General features: G+C 39.4%; 1 protein-coding gene across 1 annotated transcript in view; it reads left to right on the top strand.

Moving 5' to 3' along the window:
* Nucleotides 1–21,998, top strand: part of LOC124593970 (sodium-independent sulfate anion transporter-like) — a 219,875-nt gene that overhangs the window by 185,076 nt on the left and 12,801 nt on the right. Inside the window, exons 2-6 of the mRNA XM_047132319.1 lie at nucleotides 9,268–9,620; nucleotides 12,810–13,005; nucleotides 18,423–18,643; nucleotides 20,408–20,585; nucleotides 20,771–20,935. Coding sequence (XP_046988275.1) covers nucleotides 9,268–9,620; nucleotides 12,810–13,005; nucleotides 18,423–18,643; nucleotides 20,408–20,585; nucleotides 20,771–20,935 — 1,113 coding nt within the window. The remainder of the gene's footprint in view (nucleotides 1–9,267; nucleotides 9,621–12,809; nucleotides 13,006–18,422; nucleotides 18,644–20,407; nucleotides 20,586–20,770; nucleotides 20,936–21,998) is intronic.

Here is a 21,998-nt window from a genome sequence, read left to right as displayed (position 1 = left end):
TCTGGTTCGAGCCCCCGTCCGACATAGACTTAATTTGTCAGGAAGTTTCATTACGTTTTATGTCGAGAACTGTTTCGTACAAAACTCCGAGTCATCAGTGTATGTGACGAAGTTCTTTATTACTATCAGAAATGAGGTTTTTATTTCAGATACTTCCTCAGTCAGCACTCTTCCTTTTTTGTTTAGCACAACGCTTTTAGATCGCCCTGAAGGATGAAAAAGACAATGTCTAACACAGATATACTTCTTCCTGTTACGTTTCTGAAGAAGATGATATATATTCGCCCAGTTTTGTGGCTCAAGTCAAGAAAAATATACTGTTCCTTGCATTTCGTACTCTTCTTTGGAAAATATTTCTATTTTGTAGCACACTATTATGTCTCCGCTTCGTAGAACACTGGGAACTGTTGTGGTCTGAACAACATCAGTTAAACTTGCGGCGGAGTCTATACAGGGGCAACTAAAACATTTAAGGAGATGTACTTCGATTTATATCCGCAAGTCATTCGTGACTGAACAGGCTTTTGAACTACGGGAACGCAGTGTTAGCCGTTACAACCTGTGTTGATCCTGGTTGGCTCAAAGAAGCCACAGAAATACAAAATTATAAATGCAATTTCCTTTTTTATTTAGCCCAACCCTTTTAGATCGCTCTGAAGGATGAAAAAGACAATGTCTAACACAGATATACTTCTTACAGTTATGTTTCTGAAGAATATGGCATATATTCGCCTAGTTTTGTGGTTCAAGTCGAGAAAAATATACTGTTCCTTGCATTTCATACTCTACCTTGGAAATTTTTTCTCCGCATTTCATACTTATCTTTGGAAAATATTTCTATTTTGTAGCACACTATTTTGTCTCCGCTTCGTAGAACACTGGTAACTGCTCCAGTTTTTGGATACGCCGTAATTTTTCTTTTCTGTTTCCTCCTATGGGCTGTAGTTTTTACCCTGCTGCTTACGAAAACTTATTTCACAATATTGGAGTCTATGTTTTGATCGCTATCCTTTTCTTGTTTCTATAGAAATTGCAATTATAATTTTTTATTTCTGTGGCCTCTTTGAGCCAACCAGAATCACCACAAGTTGTAATGGCTAACACTGCGTTCTCGTTGTTCAAAAGCCTGTTCTGTCACGAGTGACTTGCGGACATAAATCGAAGTACATCTCCTTAAATGTTTTAGTTGCCTCTATATAGACTTCTCCGCAAGTTTAACCGATGCTGTTCAGACCAGAACTTGGCCTTAGATTTTTCATGTATTTGGCAGATATATTTTCTTCGCTTTCTTGTTGGATTTCAGAGTGTGCTCACAAAATGTTTTATTTACGGCAGGAAGAAATACATCTACATCTTCAGGTAGAGGTTTTTTCCGTAGTCGAAATCGTAGCGCTCACTTGGCTTACTTCTTCTGTATCAGCTTTTTTTCAGAGTGATTGGGTGTTTTAGCCCGCAAACTTTACGTGCCCCACACTTCTTTTATCCCTCCGTTTTGAATCTATTGACGATAAAAGTGTTTAGGCTCGATTTGGTCTTCTCTGTCGTTATCTTGTTGCGATAATAACTAAAAGAAACCTCTACCCCACAATTAAATGATCCCTTTGGTCAGATCGGCGTAGGTACCGCTGTCCGTAACTGATGTTGCTCTGATTGCTGTGGGCGCTCTTATTCAAGTTCCTTGTTCTCGTTAGTGAAAAGCTGACAGCCAGATGTTCACAGCAACTACTGCGAAGCGAGCACTTCCTGAGTCAAGAGCATTTGGAGACTTGACGAGTGCTTCGCAAAGCAAATGCGTCACAGCGAGAACCGTGATTCTACACAGCTTTCTCAAAGTTGCGCCGGAAGTCCATGAAATAACTGTTATTAACCGCCTTCCCAGCTTGGAGGTTTCTGCTGGTGTGCGCGTGTGGTGTTACTTCTGAAACCAAACCTCCTCGCGATGCCCTTGTCCGTCCTCTGCTTCTCTTGTCCTTTATTGGAATTCCGGTACATTAATTTTCTACGCATGTTTTACAGCATTCACCTTTCCCTATATTCAAACCCTAAAAGTGTCTTCACCTTTCAGAATCAATCGGATATCATATTTGTACGGGTCGCCTTTGCCTTCCATTCTAAATTATCTCTACCGCCGCAGTCGACTCCTTTATGGCCTGTTTCTAATATTTTCGGTCATCTTTATTCTTCCTTTTATGGTTATAATTAGTAGTGCTCCAACCGCGACATTCCGTAGCTTCTTCCGACTACACCCACTTCTAGACTTTGTCATTTCCTCTATTTTGTTGTAGATGTTATTATTAAAGTCAAATATTTTGAGTTATAGACAATCACGCCCTCAATAATTACCTAATACGTTCGTTTCTTAATGTCATTTCGTGTGGCTTTGCTCCACGATACACCATTTGGTTGTTATATGGTCATATACTTTACATAGTCTGGATGTTATTTAGGCAAAGATCCAAGATATTTGAATTCTTCAGAAGCATTAACAATCCTCTCGTCAACATCCAAGTCTTCTCCATCAAATCCTATATCCAGTTACCTCTACTTTGCATAGCTTATTTCAAGACCCGGTTCTTATATTCTAACTTTCTCGTCTTCAGCATTGACGATAATCACCATCTGATCATCTGCAAACAGTAGAGTGTCGTTTATAACACCACAGAATTGCATTTTTGCCTCCAGTTACCAAAGTCGAATGAAACATATGTAATGGATTTGGAGAGAGAAACATGCCTTTCCTGCTTTCATATTTCCATTCTATGCCACCGACTGTAAACGCTAGTATGCTGGCGGTAAAGTCCCATAAATCGCTACTTAATATAACGACAGTTCTATTTCTACTGATATACAGATATACATTCCAGCTGCGGTTTCCACTAAGGGTTGACGTCAACCGCATGGCTACAGGAGACTCCACTGGTCGTTAGCGACCATTCCATAGCGAACAATGTAACTTTAATTATTTGGCATTGTCAAGAAATAATTAATGTTTTTTAAAATATTTTTCGTAATTTTCAGTCCGGGCGTAATTTGTAAAGAATCAGAGTAACACAAATCTTAGATTTCGGTTGCGGAATCGGTAGCCACGATTATTCGTATAACGGGGTTGCCTTCTGGACAGTTCGTCTTCTACTAGAGCTCTCCCTTTGACGGTCGCCTCCACTATATCTTACAAGAACTCTCTTCCTAGGATTATGTTTGATTGAGCTTTTCTAAATCACACACGTTCTGTCTCCTGCGTCGAGATCTCTCTATATTGGTGACACTACTGGTTATCACAACCACCAAAGACACAGACTTCCCTGACCTTAGCAAACTATAGTACATCGCCTTTAAGAACAGTGCTTCGTTCTACGTCTACATCCGTAATGCGCTAACCACCTTTTACTGTGTAGTGGGGGCCATTTTGTGTGCGTTAAGCTAGTATTTTTAGATGGGCAGGTGTGTAAAAGCCTCGGAAGAATCGGATAGGGCACAATAGGACATGAAGTTCAGAAGAATATTTTTTACACGGCTTGTCTTCTCAACAATCTATCCCAGGCGCTCACAGATGATGTTACTCAATAACTTCACACATTTCTGATGCAGTTATTTATGATGAAGTAATATCAGAAAAACATGCACAAATATCCAGTCACACGTTGATAAGAGTTAAAAGTAATGCAGAGATTGGTAATTTGCTTTAAATGTACAGAAGTATAAAATTGTGCACTCCACAAAATCAGAAAAGCAGCATCCTGCGACTACAGTATCAATGAGTCCGAACCAGTGAACTTACACAATTATCAGCGTGTTAAAATTCGTGCAGATATGAAATAGAATGACCACACAGGCTCAGTTGTAGGTAAAGCGGGTGGGAGACGTCCGTTCATTGGTGGGATAGTGAGAAAATACAGTCAGTCTGGAAAGGAGACAACTTACAAACACTTGTGAGTCTCACCTTAGAATATTGTACAAGTGTGGGGGATACACACCAAAAAGGACGAACGGGATATCTAACGTATTCAAAGAAGGACAGCACGAATGGTCAGAGGTTTGTTTGATTCACGGTGAAGCGTCACGTAAACGTTGAAAAATCTGAATTGGCAGGCGCTTGAAGATAGACGTAGATTCTCCCACGAAAACCTACTTAACAATTTTTTCAGGAACCAACGTTAAGTGAAGAACATAGAGACATAACTTCATCTTCCTAGATCGGGCTCTCTAGGGACCGCGAATACAAGATTAGGTTAACTATAGCGCACTAAGAGGCACCTACGCAGTCTTTCTATCCCCACTGCTCTACAGTACGAACGGAAACAAACCGTAACTACGCAGTGTTTGCAGAATAGGTATGTAGGTACAGATTTAGATGTAGATGGAGACTTGAGAGACACACTGTGGAAGTTGTGTTCCAAACGCAACGGGAATTCCGTGATTTCGAGTGTTGTATTAGCACGATCTGAGTGAGTTTTTTTCGTTTTTGTGTTGGTAAACATGTCTGAAAAGCACCCGCGTGTTATTGGATATTTAGTCTGTTGTCAGTTGTCAAAAAGATTGCGTGTGTTTTGGTAGCATCGGCGACTATTTATTTGTTATAAAAATGGATGAATCAGTTTGTATTAAATTTTGCTACAAGAACGGAATAAAGAGCAGCGAAGTTTTAGAAACGTTAAATATTGTTTTTGGCGAGTCTGCTGCAAGTAAAACAAGATTTTACGAGTGCTGTACGCTTTTCGAAGAAAACTGTGACACGTTGATAATGACGAGCGCCATGGATGTCCCAGCAAAACATCAGCCGCCAAAATCGTGGAAAAAGCGAAAGAAACGGTTATGGACGATCCCCGAATCACAGAGAAATTGCATATTAACTCGCCCATTCCGTGTGGCAGAAAAATTTGTTACAAAATTGCAGAATTTTGAACAAAAGCAGTTGCTGAGGCATTGCTAGATTGTCAATAACGATGCAGAACTACCGAACATGTCATAACAGGTGATTAAACGTCTGTTTACGGATATGACATCAAAGCTGAGGCTCAGTCGTCACAGTGGAATCATTCCGGATCGCCAAGACCTAAAATGGCTCGTCATGTGCGGCACGCCTGAAGATTATGTTCTGATTTGTTCTTCGATTTGAACGGCCTAGTGCACCACTAGTCCTTGTTACAAGGTCAAACAGTCAATAGAAAGTACTACTTACAGGTTGCTTGTTCGTGAATTTTTGGTCAAAAGTAAGGAAGTAATGATGCCATCGTCTCCATATTCACGACAGGATCCCAAATTACTTTTTTCTACTGCGTAAATTAAAGGCAAATTGTAAAGAGTCGTCGTTCTACGAGCACAGATGATAGATATTTAAGCTGAGTTCCGGAAATGCTTTGGCAACTGGAAAAGATACTGGTTTAATAGTATGAGGTCTGTTAAAAAAATTCCGGAACATCCGTAATTTCGCGCCAGTGGTGTGTTGAAGCGAAATGCAGTTGGCATCCCTGCACATGCCTGTGTTTAAAGTGTAACTGCCGAAAGTTTCATTGTTGTATGTCTGTTGTTTGATCAGTGTTGTATTGAGTAGAACATTGAGTCGCATCGTTTGCGAATTTCGAGATGGCAGACTTAAAGGAACAATGCGTCTGCATTAAATTTTGCGAGGAGCTCAAGAAAACCCTTAAAGAGACACACCAAATGATGCAGGAAGCGTACGACGATGAGTGCTTAAGCCGTACTCGGTGTTACGAGTGGTTCACACGGTTTAAAAATGGTCGGACGGAAGTTAAAGATGACCCTCGTTCCAAGACGCCCTCCGACTTCTATCGACTACGCTCATGTCAGGAACGTCAACGAAATTATGCTTACCAATCGAAGACTGGCAGTAACATTTCAGCTTGATCATGTCATGAAATCCTGACACGTCATCTTGGACTCCATCGTGTTGCCGCCAATTTCGTCCCATGGCTCATTACCCAAGAAAAGAAAGAACTTCGCCTCGCAATGTATGAAGAGGACGAGATGCTCTTGAAGAGAATCGTAACTGGTGATGAGACCTGGATCTGCGGTTATGATGTTGAGACCAAGGCTCAATCTTCACAATGGTTCGAGAAAGGTTCACCAAGACGGAAAAAGCTCACCAGGTCAGGTCAAATGTCTATGCCACGCTGATAGTTTTCTTTGACTTTGAAGGATTAGTTCATCACGAATTTGTGGGACAGAGACAAACTGTTAATCGATGGTACTGTTGCGAGGCCTGCGAGAAAATGTGAGAAGGAAACGGTCTATAATGTGGTGAGACAATTCATGGCTCTTGCATCACGATAACGCACCCTCAGCACCCTGTTGGTGCGTGACTATTGCACAAAAAACTAAATCACTGTGCTGCCTCATCCTACGTAGGCTACTCTCCAGACCTCGCCCCTGCGGACTTTTTTTCCGAAGATGAAAAACCCATTGAAAAGACGAAGATTTGCAACGACAGACGAGATAAAAGAAAATTCGCAGACGGCGCTTCGCGCGATCCAGCAAGAGAGGTGCCAACACAGCTTTCAGAAGCGGAAACGGCGTTGGGAGCGGTGTATCAATTGTGGAAGAGAGTATTTCGAAGGAGACCATGCACAATAAATAAAAGGTAAGCGTAGAAAATTTTTGTGGACAAAATTCCGGAATTTTTTGCACGAACCTCATATGTCATCTAATGGGAACTATTTTGAAAGGGGTAATATTGATGTAGATCCGCCTGTAGCTGAAATTGTTAGCGCGCCTGGCTGCTCTGCGGGGATTCCATTTCTGATACTGCCAGGAAGGACTGGGACGGGGTGGACTCGGACTCGTGAGGGCAACTGAAAAGTTACTCTAGCGATTAGATAGTGGCTCCAAGGTCAAGAAAAACGACAACGACCGCATGCCTCTGCACGCTGCATCGGATGACGACGTTGGCAGAGGATGACACGGCAGTTGGCCAGGCCCGGGAGGGGTGTTCAACCTCTTAGCTTACCTGGACACATTGGAAGAAGAGTACTTTTGAGCCGCACATAACATACTTACGCTAACAATAACCATTGAAAAAAATAAATTAGGGACTGTCGGAGGTATATAGTTAACACATTTAAGTAATTTACAATTTATTAATAAATGATTCTTCATAACAAAGAAGCAAGATGGAATTAATTTGACGTTTTATATGTGAGATTTGATAATTTTATGTGTAAGTAATTACAAATCATAAACTTCATGCGACATTTGACTTTGAATTAGGGAAACTAATCTATCAGTATCACATTCGATCGAAGTGGTTGCAATTCTCAGGGTGTTCTCCAGGTATTAATCTGAGATTTTGGTTCTATTTTTGCTCATTGTGTGATTTACTCTTGAAAATAACTGTTAACAAACGTACGCGCTTCCAAACAAAGATCACATACGTAATTCATGACTGTAGCAAGGGATCTTTGTCTCTGGGCGGGTATGATTTGTTGAAGTCCAACAAAGATACATAATCAGATTTTCCCTTCAATTGGCTGTCACACTGCAGCACAATGCATTTGGTCTGGAAATGTTCTGGCAGCGTATCTACATTGTTTGTAGAGGGCGTCGCGCAAATATGAACATTTTGATTATTTTTTTCGGAAATCCTGAAACCGATTATCAGATTCTTGGATAATTGAAAACTATGCCTGCGCATTTCATACTGTCTTTAGGATTTTGTTCTGTCAAGGCGCTGAAACGAAAAAAAAAATTGTTTGCATTTACTTGCGATTGCCGTAATTTCAGTTTCATTGGGAACAGTTTATTGTTTCAAACAGTGTTCTGATAAGCTGGTTTCTACCATCAAGACGCCTATGTTGAAGTCACCTAAATGAGTAGTCAAATCTAAAAATGCTAAATCTGCCACCTAGTTGGCATCGTCAAGTTCTGACACGGATTATGCTTTTGGTGTCATGAACGATTTTGTTTCATTAACTGTGCTATAAAATCTTTTTAACATCTGCCCTCTACTGAGTCACCTTACTTCTGTGAAATATACAACCCTACCGATACTCAGCATGCAAACTTCTGAGGAATTCCTGGCACTGATGATAATCAGTGGCATATGAAGCTAGTCCGCGGACTGTCCAATGAATAAATTGAATTAAAGCTCTTCTCTTTATACCGAGCATCTGTGTGGTAAAAATTGCACACGACAGTAAAACGATTTCGCGAAAACCCATTACAGAGATGTTCATCATATAACTGGTACAGTTTACATTACTTATCAGAGATGATCATGTCCGAATATGGTTCTTATTTGGAGCGATGGATATGGTATCACATTAAACTTGTTATAATAGAATTGCTGTACTGTTAATAGCAGAAATTGGAGTAACTGCAATCTGCATGAAGATTTCTAACTTTCACCGACTTGTAGTGATCGTAACTACGCTGAAAAAGGGTCTTTATCACAAATGTTCAGAAATAACACAAAATTTATGTGCATTTCTATAAATTAATGTCATTATACGTCTGTCTATCCATAGGTTCGCACTTGCAACTGAAGTAACGTAAGATAGCAGACCAGCGCGTCTGACGGATTGGCCGGTTATAAGAACGAGACTCTGGGGCTTCAGGTATACCAACGACAGCAGTGTTAGGAACTTGATGGCCCAATGAGAAAATAGCATCATTGTTTGACGGGAGTTTCAAATTGAAAAAATTCAGTTTATCATAACCTTACATAAAAGGAACATAGGGAGGGCTTATTTCAGAAGTGGTACAAGTCCACTTTTGTTCATATTGAGATACACAGTCCTGAAGTTAAATGAGCGCAGAAAAATCTGCAGTTGAGATACCAGAAATATTAAAGCATATGGCTTCTTGCTAGAGATGAACCTTTCTTTCTGTTTGTTTGGCTCATTAATTTCAAAAGTATTATAGACAGAGAATTGGAGGTAATGGACTTGTACCACTATTGAAATAAGCCCTTCATATACCGCTTGTGTGATGAATGTTCGCTACTTGCGCCGCATTGATACTTTGGGCCGCATGCGGGCCGCGGGTTGAACATCCCACGATCAAATAAAAATTTTCCCAAAAAACTATAATTTCGTTACTTTTGAACACAATTCATATCCCTACACGAAATGGTAATTTTCCGCTCTGTAAAAGGTGCATAAAGCAAAAGAAGGACGTCGCTGGATTACTACTTTCCCGTGTTCGACATGCAGTGTGTTCTCAAATTATTCTGCACTCCGCTATTGCTCCACATATTTATTTATTTATTTTTCGACCGAAGTGACAAATGCGACAATGTGATGTGTGTTGCAGTGAGCAACGGCGGCAGCGTGTCCGTGGCCATCGCGGATGAAACGCTCCCTCCGAAGCAGGGCGCCGCAGGGCCTCCGTCGCCGGCCGGCCCGGGCGGGGGCGGCGCTGCCCCCGGGGGCGGCAGCGGTGGCAGTGGGAGGCGGCGAGGCCGCGCCGTGCTGCGGTGGGCGGCGCAGCGCGCGCGCCGCGGCTGCACCCGCAAGCTGCTGCTGCGGCGGGTGCCCATCCTGGCGTGGCTGCCGCAGTACACGCTGGCCAAGGGCGTGGCCGACCTGGTGGCCGGCTTCACCGTCGGCCTCACCGTCATCCCGCAGGCCATCGCCTACGCCAGCGTCGCCGGCCTGCCGCCGCAGGTAGCGTCTGCCGCCCGCGAAGCCCAAAGCTTCGCCACTTTATGTTTCATTCCATATTCGCAGCTGACTTTGAAAATTTTCTTCAACTTGAGCTTATGAGAAAATTTTCTTCGCTTTGAATTTATAACTACAATAGCTATTTACACATCCTACTGCTGCGATTTATTGCAAAATACTGACGCGAATTGTTTACAGAAGAATGGAAAGAAATGGTAGAAACTGACCTCAGTTCCGTTTTGCATTCCAGAGAAATGTACGAATTTGCCATAATGACCATAGGACTTAACTGAAGATAGACTGAAGGAAGGCCAACCTACAAGGAGCTTCAATAAGTAATGCAACACGTTCTTCTTCTTAAAGCATGGTGGTTTTATTCAAGATTCCAATACGCCATACCCTGAGATAACAAAAGTCACTGGATACCTGCTAATATCCTGCTGGACCTCCTGTTGCCTGACAGTGAGCAGCAATTCGACGTGTCATGGAATCAACTAGTCATTTGAAGTCCCCTGCAGAAACATTCACCCATGCTGCCTCTATAGACGTCCATAACTGCGAAAGTGTTGCCGGTGCAGGAGTTTTTACATGTACTGACCTCTCGATTATGTCCCATAAATCTTCTATGGGATTTATGTCGGGCAATCTGGGTGATTGGTTGGTTGTTTTGGGGGGAAGGAGACCAGACAGCAAGGTCATCGGTCTCATCGGATTAGGGAAGGATGGGGAAGGAAGTCGGCTGTGCCCTTTGAAAGGAACCATCCCGGCATTTGCCTGGGGTGATTTAAGGAAATCACGGAAAACCTAAATCAGGATGGCTGGACGCAGGATTGAACCACCGCCCTTCCGAATGCGAGTCCAGTGTGCTAACCACTGCGCCACCTCGCTCGGTGGCAATCTGGGGGCCAAATCATTTACTCGAATTGTCCAGAATGTTATTCAAACCACTCGCAAGCAATTGCGCCCCAGCGACACTGTTGTTTGGGTACATGAAATCTATTAATGCAAATGATCTCCAAGAAGCCAGACATAACCATTTCCAGTCAATGATCGGTTCAGTTTGATCAGAGGACCCAGTTCATTCCATGTAAACACAGTCCACGCCATTATGGAGCCACCAGTAACTTGTACAGTGCATTGTTGACAACTTGGGCCCATGGCTTCGTGCGAAATCGGAACTCATCTGACCTGGCACGGTTTTCCAGTCATCTAGAGCCAAACCGATATTTTCACGAGCCCAGGAAGGCACTGCTGCTTAGCCCATTAATGCCAAATTTCCTCACACTGTCTTAAATATACATTCATCGTACATCCCACATTGATGTCTGTGGTTACTTCATGCAGTGTTGCTTGTCTGTTAGCATTGACAACTCTGCGCAAATGACACTGCTCTCAGTCATTAAGCAAAGGCCATCAGCCACTGCTGAGATAATGCCCGAAATTTGGTGGTCTCGGCTCACTCTTGACACTGTAGACCTTGGAATACTGAATTCTCCAACTGTTTTCGAAATGGAGTGTCTCAAGCGCCTAGCTCCAACTACTATTCCATGTTTAGATTCTGTTAATTCCTTTAGTGCCATCCTAATTATGTAGGAAACCTTTTTGCGTGGATTATATGAGTACAAATGATGGCTCTGCCAATACACTGCCCTTTGTTAACTTATGTACCAATACTACCACCATCTGCATACGTGCATATCGCTATCCATGACTTTTGTCACCTCATGTATTATTCCTCATACTTTTGGCTACAAAACCATGTTTTTCACCATAATCTTCATTCAGTGCAATGGTCTTATGCCACCTTACAGGGAGGACTTGTATGCTCACATTGTACCTCTCTACTGCTCAATGTTGGAGCCAACGTTGTATTGCATCAATAACCCATTTAGAGTTCCATGACTCTACGAGCTCATGGTGTGACTCTGATCTTTTTCTTCGTAGGAGAGGTTGTGTTGCACCACTCCATGGATTGCAATTTTGTTTCTGGTTTGAAGTGATAAACTCATGTTTCATGACCTGTAACAATGTTCGATAAAAGAGTGTCACGAAGAGCCTTATAAAGCACAAGCAATTCTGCACAGATGATCCTTTGTTGCACTTTCTGTTAGATAGCAAGGATTCCAGCTGGCACGCACCTTTGAGTACACCAGCTGTTGGACGAGTGTGTCAGCACTGCCAACAGAGACATCAAGTTGTGCAGCAAGGTGTTGGATTGTGATCCATTGATCACTGCGAATTAGTGTCTGCATGTTTCAACATTCCAGGAGTCACAGCTGTGTGTGGCCAGCCAGCACATGGGAGATCAGACAGGTTTGCGCGACCTTGTTGCAATGATGACAGAAGCCTCTCCCAATGGCTGATCATGCTTTTGTTCACTGCCAGGTCTCTGTAGACATCCTGAAAGCACGTATGAATACCTGTGATGCTCTGGTTGTCTGGCAAAAGAAACTCAATGACAGCTTGGAATGGCTCTCTGTTACAGACACCATTTTGAAGGCTATGTATAGCACCACCACCTATCAGAACTTCATGAAACTATGGCAACTGAAGTGGAAATATTCCATGAATCCAATTTTTTCAGCAAAAATTGGCCAAAAAACCAAAAATGTTGCATTACGTATTGAATACTCTTCATACATTTGTAGCACTTGTAGATTTAGAGAAAGCTTTTGTAGTGTTAACTGAAACACGATCTTTGAAATATATTTGTGCTTATAGCTTTTTCAGTGCTAAATTTATTGCAAAAGCATTTGGCTGACACTTAACAAAACCACATTGAATGATGTAAAACATCCAGCTAGGTCAGTCACATATTCTTCAAGTGGGATGTCAAAAGCACTCTTGATAAGAATTAATCTACAGTGTGTTTACAGTGCAGTACATTGTTTACAATATTCGTGTAATTATTACTTTAACATTTCATTCCACACTGCATTCTTCAAAGGGGAAGTTGGTCTTGTTAATTGATGAATACTCTCCCACGTGATTCATAATATCCTCAAATTTTGTTCCATTATTATTTTATACAACTGGTATTGTGTACATGTAAATCTGCACAGGATGCATACAGTTGACTGTTTTACACTTTATGTCACTATGAAACAGATGAAACAGCATATGTGTCCCATTTTAAGATATTTAGTCATTGCATCAAAACCTGAGATAAAATTACTTACTTTCCTTTTACAGTATGGGCTGTATTCTTCATTCATGGCATGCTTTATCTACACAATCTTTGGTAGCTGCAAAGACAGCCCTGTTGGACCTACTGCAATAGCTGCTATCTTGACCAGGGAAAACCTGCAAGGCCTGGGACCACCATTTGCAGTGCTCCTATGTTTCCTCAGTGGCTGTGTTGAGTTACTCATGGGTATACTGCAATTAGGTAAGTGCAGGATGTTCCAGAGATGATTTCAGCAATAACATACCTTCAACATCAAATCATGTATGAGGAGCAGTCAAATGAAAACAAGGCAGATGGAAAATAGTAAGTTATTTCTAAAGTAATGTTGGTGGGCCCACATGTTGCCAAGGTTGTTTCAAGTACACTGCAAAAGTTTCACTGGGATGCACTTACACAACCTCCATGCATTCTTGATAAATTCTCATGCAATTTCTATATTTTTAGTGGCCTGAAGAAAGACACTCATGGCTGTCAATTTGCTTTGAACGAAGACGTGTGCCTGGGTACAGTCATGGTTCCATAGGCAATCATAAACATTTTTCAATGACAGCATTGACCATCTTTTTGTCTCACAGTGGAATAAATGTATTGACAGTTATGGGAAATACTTTTGAAATAATAAACAGTTTACATATATTTTTTCTCTGACTCACTTTCATTTGACTGCCCAGTATAGAAAAATGTTTGAGAGAAATGCATAGTTAGGGAGCTACTTACAGTAGTTCCATCATGTCAAATGCTTTAGTTAAAGATGTAGAAGTTTGGTCTCCTACTATTCATGTTCTTCTCTTAACCCCTCCCCTCCCCCAATAATCGAGTGTCAGATAAAGATATGTTTTGTGTTACCATATGTATAATCTGTTAAAATAAGTGTGCTCACAATACACTTAAATTATTAACTATGTACACAAATTACAATAGCTACTGATACTCTTTGTATTCCTCTGCTTGAATGTAACTCCTCAGATGTGGGTGGATTGAATAAGTGGGACATTGTAGGGTTTTTGGTAGGTAAGTTACATTAAATGGTAGGCTGATTTTAATATCCAGTACAGTGTGCACCATAGAAACTGTACTATGGTCAGCGGAACTGCTATCTCTTTATGTTGGCTGAAAAGATTGAAGAATGGTAAGTGGCCATATTTGTGGACTCATGAGGTCATGTGTTAGAAACTTCTGAGTAATAGTTGTAACACAGGAGCAGGCAACTGTGTAACAATTTCAGATATGGCCTACTTTTGGGATATACTGTATATTTTCCTGTGGATACATAGCCTCTAAGACTTTCACAAAGCAAATAAGTCAGTTACAAAATTTGTAATTGTGTAGAAAATGTTATAATTTCAATGCCAGGAAGCATTAACTCTATTGTTAAACAGCCATGCTGAGAGCTTCCTGCACTTTTATCAGGCAAAATAACTACCTCGAGCAGAATGTTCTCTTTAATAATTTACCACAAAATGTCCTATGGTATTTTGACAGCAACAACTACTACTGTGAACCAAACACGGACCAATACTTCCCCAATATCAGCCAGGTCTTCAAATTTGTAATCATATTCTTTACCCTGGCTTTCAATAACTTTCTTTACACCCTGTGAGGAGAGAGATCCTACACAGAATACTTACTCCAAAACTCAAGGTTGTATTCTGTGATCCACATAATTTACACAAACACAGAGTGTCTTAGTCTATCCTATGTCAATCCTGCTCCCATTTCTACAACCCCCAGGTCATCCTTCTGCAGGAAGCCCAAATACATCTGACTAAGTTATTAAAAGACAGAACAATGTGTTAAAGGAGCTACAGCACTGTCAGAATTGCACTGAAATCTTCTATGTTGGCATGACAACTCAGCTTATTAAATTTAAAAGTAAATGGTAATTAATGAGCACTACTAGACTGTGGCTAACTGTAAACCAGGTCAACAAGTTGCTGAACAGATGCACACCACAGCAGCAATGTCTTCAGTGACTCATGCCATTCTGAGTTTCCTCCTCTCCCCCAGGCACTAAACACCAGATCCTGTGAATTACACATGTGGAACTGTGCTTTTGGCATATATTCTTGTAAATCCCTCTGGCCTAAACCTTCACTTACAATTAGCCCTCTTCATCAGATCCCTCTTTCCATTTACTTGCCATCATTATTTCTTCTCCTCTCATTTCTGTGTCCATCCCTGCTCTACCAAACCCTTGCTTACCTATTTCCTTACTAGATAAAGATCAAAAGCCCAAAATATTAGTAATATTTTAGGATATTTTCAGATGTTCTTGTATTTGCCACCCACTGCCTGCAGGTGAAAGGTTGTGGCTCTTCATTCTATATTCATATTTACATCTACGTCTATAATTTGGAACCCCCAGTAAAGTCCCATTGTACCATTTACAAGGGCTTTTTCCCATTCCTTTTATGTATGGAGTGTGGGGAGAATTACTATTTAAAGGCCTCTGTGCATGCTGTAATTAATCTAATCACAGGAGTGATATGTAGGGGGTTGTATTATATTCCTAGAGCCATCATCCACATCTGTTTCTTGAAACTTTGTAAATTGACTTTCTGAGGATAATTTGTCTATTTTGGAAAGAGTGCCAGTTTTATCAACATTTCTGTGAGTCTCCTCCACGAGTCAAACAAATCAATGACCATTTGTGCTGCTATTCTCTATATACATTGAATATCCCCTGTTAGTCCTATTTGGTAGGTGCCTCACACATTTAAGCAATATTCTGTGATGGATCATGCAAGTGATTTTTAAGCAATCTCCTTTGTAAACTTACTGCATTTTCCTAGTATTCTACCAATAAACTGAAGTTTGCTTTATGCTTTACCCACAACTGAGCCTATGTCGTCATTCTATTTCACATTCCTACAGAGTGTTACACCCAGGTATTTGTATAAGCATACTGATACCAACTGTGATACTGTAATGTCGGATATTACACTTTTTTGTTCTGTGAAGTGCATAATTTTACATTTCTGAATATTTGAAGCAAGTTGCTAATCTGGAAACTGCTTTGAAATCTTGAAAAGATCTCATTGAATATTTGTGTAGCTTTACTTCATTGTAAATAATTGCACCATCTGTGAAAAGTATTAGGTTACTTTAATATTGCCTGCAAGGTCATTAATATACATAGTGAACAGCAAGGGACCCAACACACTTTGTTGGGGTACACCTGCTGTTACATCTACATTTGTCAATGACTTTCCATCTAACCTTCTGCATCCTTCCTACCAGTAAATCTTCAGTCCAGTCACAAATTTTACGTGATATCCCATTATCCCAAATGATCCTAATTTTTGTAATAAGCATAAGTGTGTTACTGCATCAGTTGCCTTTTGGAACTCAAGGAATACTACATCTAGTGCTCAGGCTTGATCTGTGGCTTCCAGTGTGTCATGTGAAAAATGAGAGTGGGGTTTCACAGACTGATGTTTTTGAAATATGTGCTGGTTGACATGGAGGAGCTCTTTCTGTTTGAGATACCTTATTGTGTTTGGGCTCAGACTATGATCTAAGATTCTACAATGAATGGATGTTAAGGATATTGGGTGGTAGTTTTGTGGATCACTTCTGCTGCCCTTCTTGTAAATAGCGTGACCTGTGCTTTCTTCCAACTACTGGGCACGGTTTTTTGTTCAAGGGATCTGTGGTACATTATTTTTAAGAGAGATTAACTCAATCTCAAATTCAGTATAGAATCCAGTAGGGATACCATTGAAACTTTGTGCTTTGTTCAGTTTTAAAAATTTCAGCTCTTTCTCAATGCCACTGACACTAATATCTATGAGAATTTAATTGGATTTTCCTTTCTAAGGGAACTTTTGAAAATAGAGTTAGCATTTCTGCTTTTGCTGTCCTAAATTTCAGTTCCTGTTTCATTCATGAGTGACTGGATGAGAACTGTAGTGCCACTGCTTTTACACACTACCAGATTTTATTTGGGTTCTGTGAAATATTTCCAGATAGTATTCTGCTATGATAGTCACTGAAGGCTTCTTGCATTTTTCTCTTGACAGCTATATGCATTTCATTCAGCATCTCTCTTTTTATAGCCACAAAACTACCATCCATTATCCTTGACATCCATTTGCTGTGGTATCTGAGAACACATTCTGAGCTCAGGCATAATGAGAATCTCAAATAGAATGACTCCTTCCATGACAACCAACACAGATTTCAAAAAAAGCAATCATGTGAAAGCCAACTCACACTTTTCTCACATAACGTACTGAAAAACGTGGACCACGGCAGTCATGTGTTGGGTCCTTTGCTGTTCATGTTGTATATTTATGATGTTGCAGACAATATTAGTAGCAACTTCTTACTTTTTGTAGATGTGCAATTACTTACAATGAAGTACAGTTCAAAAGTAGCTGCAAAAGTCTTCAGTCAGATTTTGATAAGATTTCAAAAGGGTCGCACGGATTGTTAACTTGCTTTAAATCTTCATAAATTTAAAACTGCGCACATCACAGAAAAAAAAAAAAAAATGATAGTACATAGCGTTCTATGCATTCAGTACAACCAGTCACAGTCTTGTTTGTTATTTCCATCACAGAATTTCAGTTATTGTAACAATCTTAGTATTGAAAGTCCAGAGTTATTCCAACAAAAGCCACATCTATAACAACAGAATCCTGCTTTAAATGCACTGTATGAAGCCTGTTAAAAACAGTATGAAAGAAAATCAAGCAGAAAGTAGAGATATGGAACATGAAGTATGACAGAAAGATAGAAAAAGTTGCACTATGAAAATGGCAAGAAGCAGATAAAAATATAAGAAGATAATCTCTAGTCTTAGAACCTGGAAACAATTCCAGACACCAGAACATGTCAGTATAGAAGAATCCTACTATTAAGAAGAAAAGTTTATATGTTTGCTTGCTGCTTTTCCCATCAAAGTGCTTGCATTCATCCTTTCTTTCTCATACCTAATGCAGTTTTACATTTCCATAACTTATCTGTTATGATAGTGTGCTATAAGATAAAGGGAAAGCTATAAAAATTCTAAATAAATTAATTAATCCTCTTAGTGTTTCACCAAACTGCACAAGCCTTACACGAAACAGAAGTGATGAAATACTTCAAAAGATAACTGAAAATACTATGTAACCATCAAGTTCACATCTTCAGTGCAGTTATTTGCAGTCTTACAGCTACCGTTGGTAGTAACAGTTATGATGATACTAATAATAATAAAATTTCAGTTGTAAATTTAATAAAGTGATACTATTCCTTATTTTTCATGCTCTCAGGAACTTCCAGCTTGTGAGTAACTTTCCAGTAAGTTTTGATGATAAATATCTCTGTTGCCCACTCAAATGTTTTGGAATGAAGAACACATGAATATATTTTGATTAGTCTTCTTTATTAAAAAGCTGTTTTGTGTAATTGGTTGATATATATTTCTCTGGAGTACATTATTGTTTTGTAGCCCTCTATGCATTTTAAGCATTCCCTCTATGCATTTTAAGCATTGGCTTGTAGCTAACAGATTAGTAGAAGGGTAGTGCCTGTGTCCTTCTGTTGTATCCTTTAGGTTTTGTTTTGTGTCTGTATGTACTGTACTGGATGATACAACCAAAAAATTAAAATTTCATTGCTCTTTTTAGGTTTCCTTATTGACTTCATATCTGGACCTGTGTCAGTTGGATTCACATCAGCTGCGGCCATCATAATTGCTACAACACAAGTAAAGGATGTACTTGGCCTGAAGTTCTCTGGAAGTGAGTTCCTTGAAGTGTGGCGCAAATTATTTGAGCATATAACAGAAACAAGAAAGTGGGATGCTATACTTGGATTTGCTTGTATGGCTGTCCTGTTGCTTCTTCGAGTAAGTAGATGTAAAATATAAGATCAGTTATAGAAAAAATTGGCTAAATTTTTAATATTGTTTTAAATTGATCCTGTTTTTTTCCCCATTCATTTAGATTGTATTTCATTAGATTCTGTGGAGGCTCAATATCAGACAGCAGATCAGAACCCAGTATCTAGTACTAGTTTTAGTTATATTTCTTACAGTTTGCTGCACATAATGATAAGTAACAAAAGACAAAATAAATGGACCAACCACTGTGACAGTTATGTTGCCCTGAAGCTCACAATAGAGATGGATAGAACTGAAAGAGAAAACACATAGAATGATAGCTGTTAGAAAAGTTTTATGCATCTTTTTGTGCACCTATTGTACTCTGCACATCAGAAGTTTAGATAACCTTACAAAATGCACTTTTTGTGTTGTCATGCTAGAAATCCCAGGACTAGTGTTAGCATCTCTGTTTTGAAGTGTAAATCTCAGGGAAACAATAAAACCAACAATCACTTTGATACACCAAAGAATGTACTGGATGTACTTCACAAACCAATCATCAATCTTCTATGCCAAATATTGTAGGGGACACGTGTTCCAGTCTTGATACAGAAGGTAGTGACAAAGTGATATATCAAGACGTGATACAACTTAAATAGCTGTATTGCCCTTAGAAGTCCTTCATCACAAATGGGTAATATTGGCGAAAATACTGCAAATGTTGTTGTTGCTCATTTGTGAAGGACTTTAAGGAAGTTTTAGGCATTAATAGGTCACAATACATAGATATGAACAGATCTGGCAGTTCAGTAAACTCAGAGATCTGGCATTAAATAATTACTTTGCTTCAGAAAATTCCACCATCATCAGAACTTAGTTGAAGACTTTCCAAAAGATTAAATGCTGTGATAGTGGCAAAATGAGACCCTAAATGCTTTGGCCTTCATGGTTTCTGTTTTTAAAAGGACATCGATGCATGTCAAAATTTTTGATCGTCTAATGCAACTAAACCAAACATCAATGCAAAAGTTAGTTGGGCCACTGTGAAATAGAGTTTTTTAAACATGTATGTAGCTTTTGTTAAATGTGAGAACCTAGTGAAGAAGGAGCAACAAAATCCAGTGAGAAAGCAGGGCTCAAATCACCACCAAGACAGGTTTCGACTTATCCAGCTGAATTGCTTACAGTCATGATAGCAAAAAGTAATATGTTAAAACATAAACTATGCCTAATCTTATACATATAGAGTCCATATTAGAATAACCAATGAAATTTTATGTATTGTAGGTATCCAATAAAGAACTGAACTTTAAACCAGAGAAAAAAATAGTGGTGGCATTTTGCGCCACATGAAAACCATGGAAAAGCAAATTATTTGTGTCCAATTGCTGCATGATCAACATTAACTATTTAGTGCTCTTACTTGCTTTATTAGTTAAATGGCAGTGAAATTGTAGCATACTAAACATTAATCATCTGCATCTTTTCTATTTTCTATAGCAAGCTCAGCAAAAGAAGATCCCTGCTGTCACTGCTGTTGCCAGTTTTCAACTGTGAACTGCAAATGCCTGCAGGAGAAAACATTAGTTGTCTATAGATCGGTGTCAGCATTGAGATGTTGTGATGGAAACCTATACAAAATCACATTATGTGATTGGTTGAGGGAGATGCATGAAGCAGCTGCACATACGAACTGCAAGTGTCAGGGATCTTCTTTTGCAACATCTGCTGTAGGTTTTGTGCAGTTAAATGGCTCCACTGATGATTTCTTTTCTTTACTCTTTATAGAAAGTGAAAGACATTCCTGTTGGTCCTGCTGATCCAAAGGAAAAAACAAAAATTCAGAAAATTCTTGGTCAACTCCTTTGGTTTGTTTCAACTACAAGAAATATTATTGTTGTTGTCGTATGTGCTGTAATGGCATACATGTTCAAAGAGCATGGGGAGGAGCCATTTATTCTTACAGGTAAATAACTTGATTTGTGGCATTGCATTTTATCTTGAACTTAAATCATTCTTTTAGGCATAATTAAGTGAATAAACTGAAAGCATCATCCAGTAGAAAAATATTTCTCACTATATCTCTTAGTATGTTATACTTTCTTTTGGGGAATAAAAATCTTTCTCATATAATATCTTTCTTTTTTCCAGGAGAAATCAAAGGTGGCCTCCCAGAATTCACTTTTCCACCATTTTCTGCTGAAGTGAACAACCAGACATACACATTTTTGAACATGGTTTCTAACCTAAGTTCTGCTACATTTGTTGTTCCATTGCTGGCCATTCTGGAAAACATAGCTCTGGCTAAAGTATTTTGTGAGTTTCAATTAGTATATTAATTTGAAAACTCATTAACACAAAAACCTGTCTCTATCCATCTCCCAGTAGTCCAGTAATATACTGAAGAGAGCTTATGCACATTTTGGAAGAGTAGTAGACATATATCGAAAGTATGAAGCACTGAGTTCAACCAGGAAGCAGCTTAGACCATCAATTTGCTAATCACATTTTCTGTAAAAAGTAAATGTCTGGGTTTGAGTGACCAGTGTAGCACATAGTTTTAATTGTAAAGGAGGTTCTCATCCCATCGTCATTTGTTACTTTCATTCATAAATGTGGTTAGGATCCTTTCACTGAGGATGTTCATTCACATAAGCCACAATACCATTTATAGTTCATTTATGAAACTGTTTCTTGTTTGTATCTCACATTCAATATGTGAACTTTATGAGGGATTATGAATCAGTTTAATGTTATTGTCTAGCAACTACTGACATACTGCAGGACACAGCTGTCAACGAGTGACTTGCTTCGCATGCAGTAGGAATTGTATTTGAAATCTTATATTACCAATGATAACAATATAGTTGGTAATAGAGTTATATGACAGCTACATTCAAATATTTATGCTGTGGGGAATGAATCAGAGTTAATTTCTCAACTCCAAAGTAAATTCTGTTTTGAACATAATATATACCAGGAACTGTAGTGTAGTAATGGTCATATATTCACTCCACTTCATGGTCTGTTGATCCATTATAAAGAACAACCTTCACAACAGTACAAAATACAATAAGGATTACAATAACAGACAGCAACAGTTCCTGAAAACTGTGTCAGTAAGCCGCTATCATTATGTCAGTTTCTGTGTACTGTTAAATAATAATGAAAACTGCTGGATGGAGGAATAGATAATATTAGGGAAAGGTGACTCCTTCACATATAGTTGATCAATTTGTGGAGCACAATAACACATAACAGTAAACAGCATCCACACTAGCTTTTGAGTAGTGGCTCTTTTTCCAGCTATAGAATAAAAATTTATGCACTCAACCACACAGATATCCGAGTGCACTCTCCCATTGCAAAGGCAGCATTC

The sequence above is a fragment of the Schistocerca americana genome, chromosome 2 (genome assembly GCF_021461395.2).
Source record: "Schistocerca americana isolate TAMUIC-IGC-003095 chromosome 2, iqSchAmer2.1, whole genome shotgun sequence".
NCBI lineage: Eukaryota > Metazoa > Arthropoda > Insecta > Orthoptera > Acrididae > Schistocerca > Schistocerca americana.
Note: the sequence above shows the minus strand (reverse complement) of the source record. Positions and strands in the feature narration are given on the sequence as shown.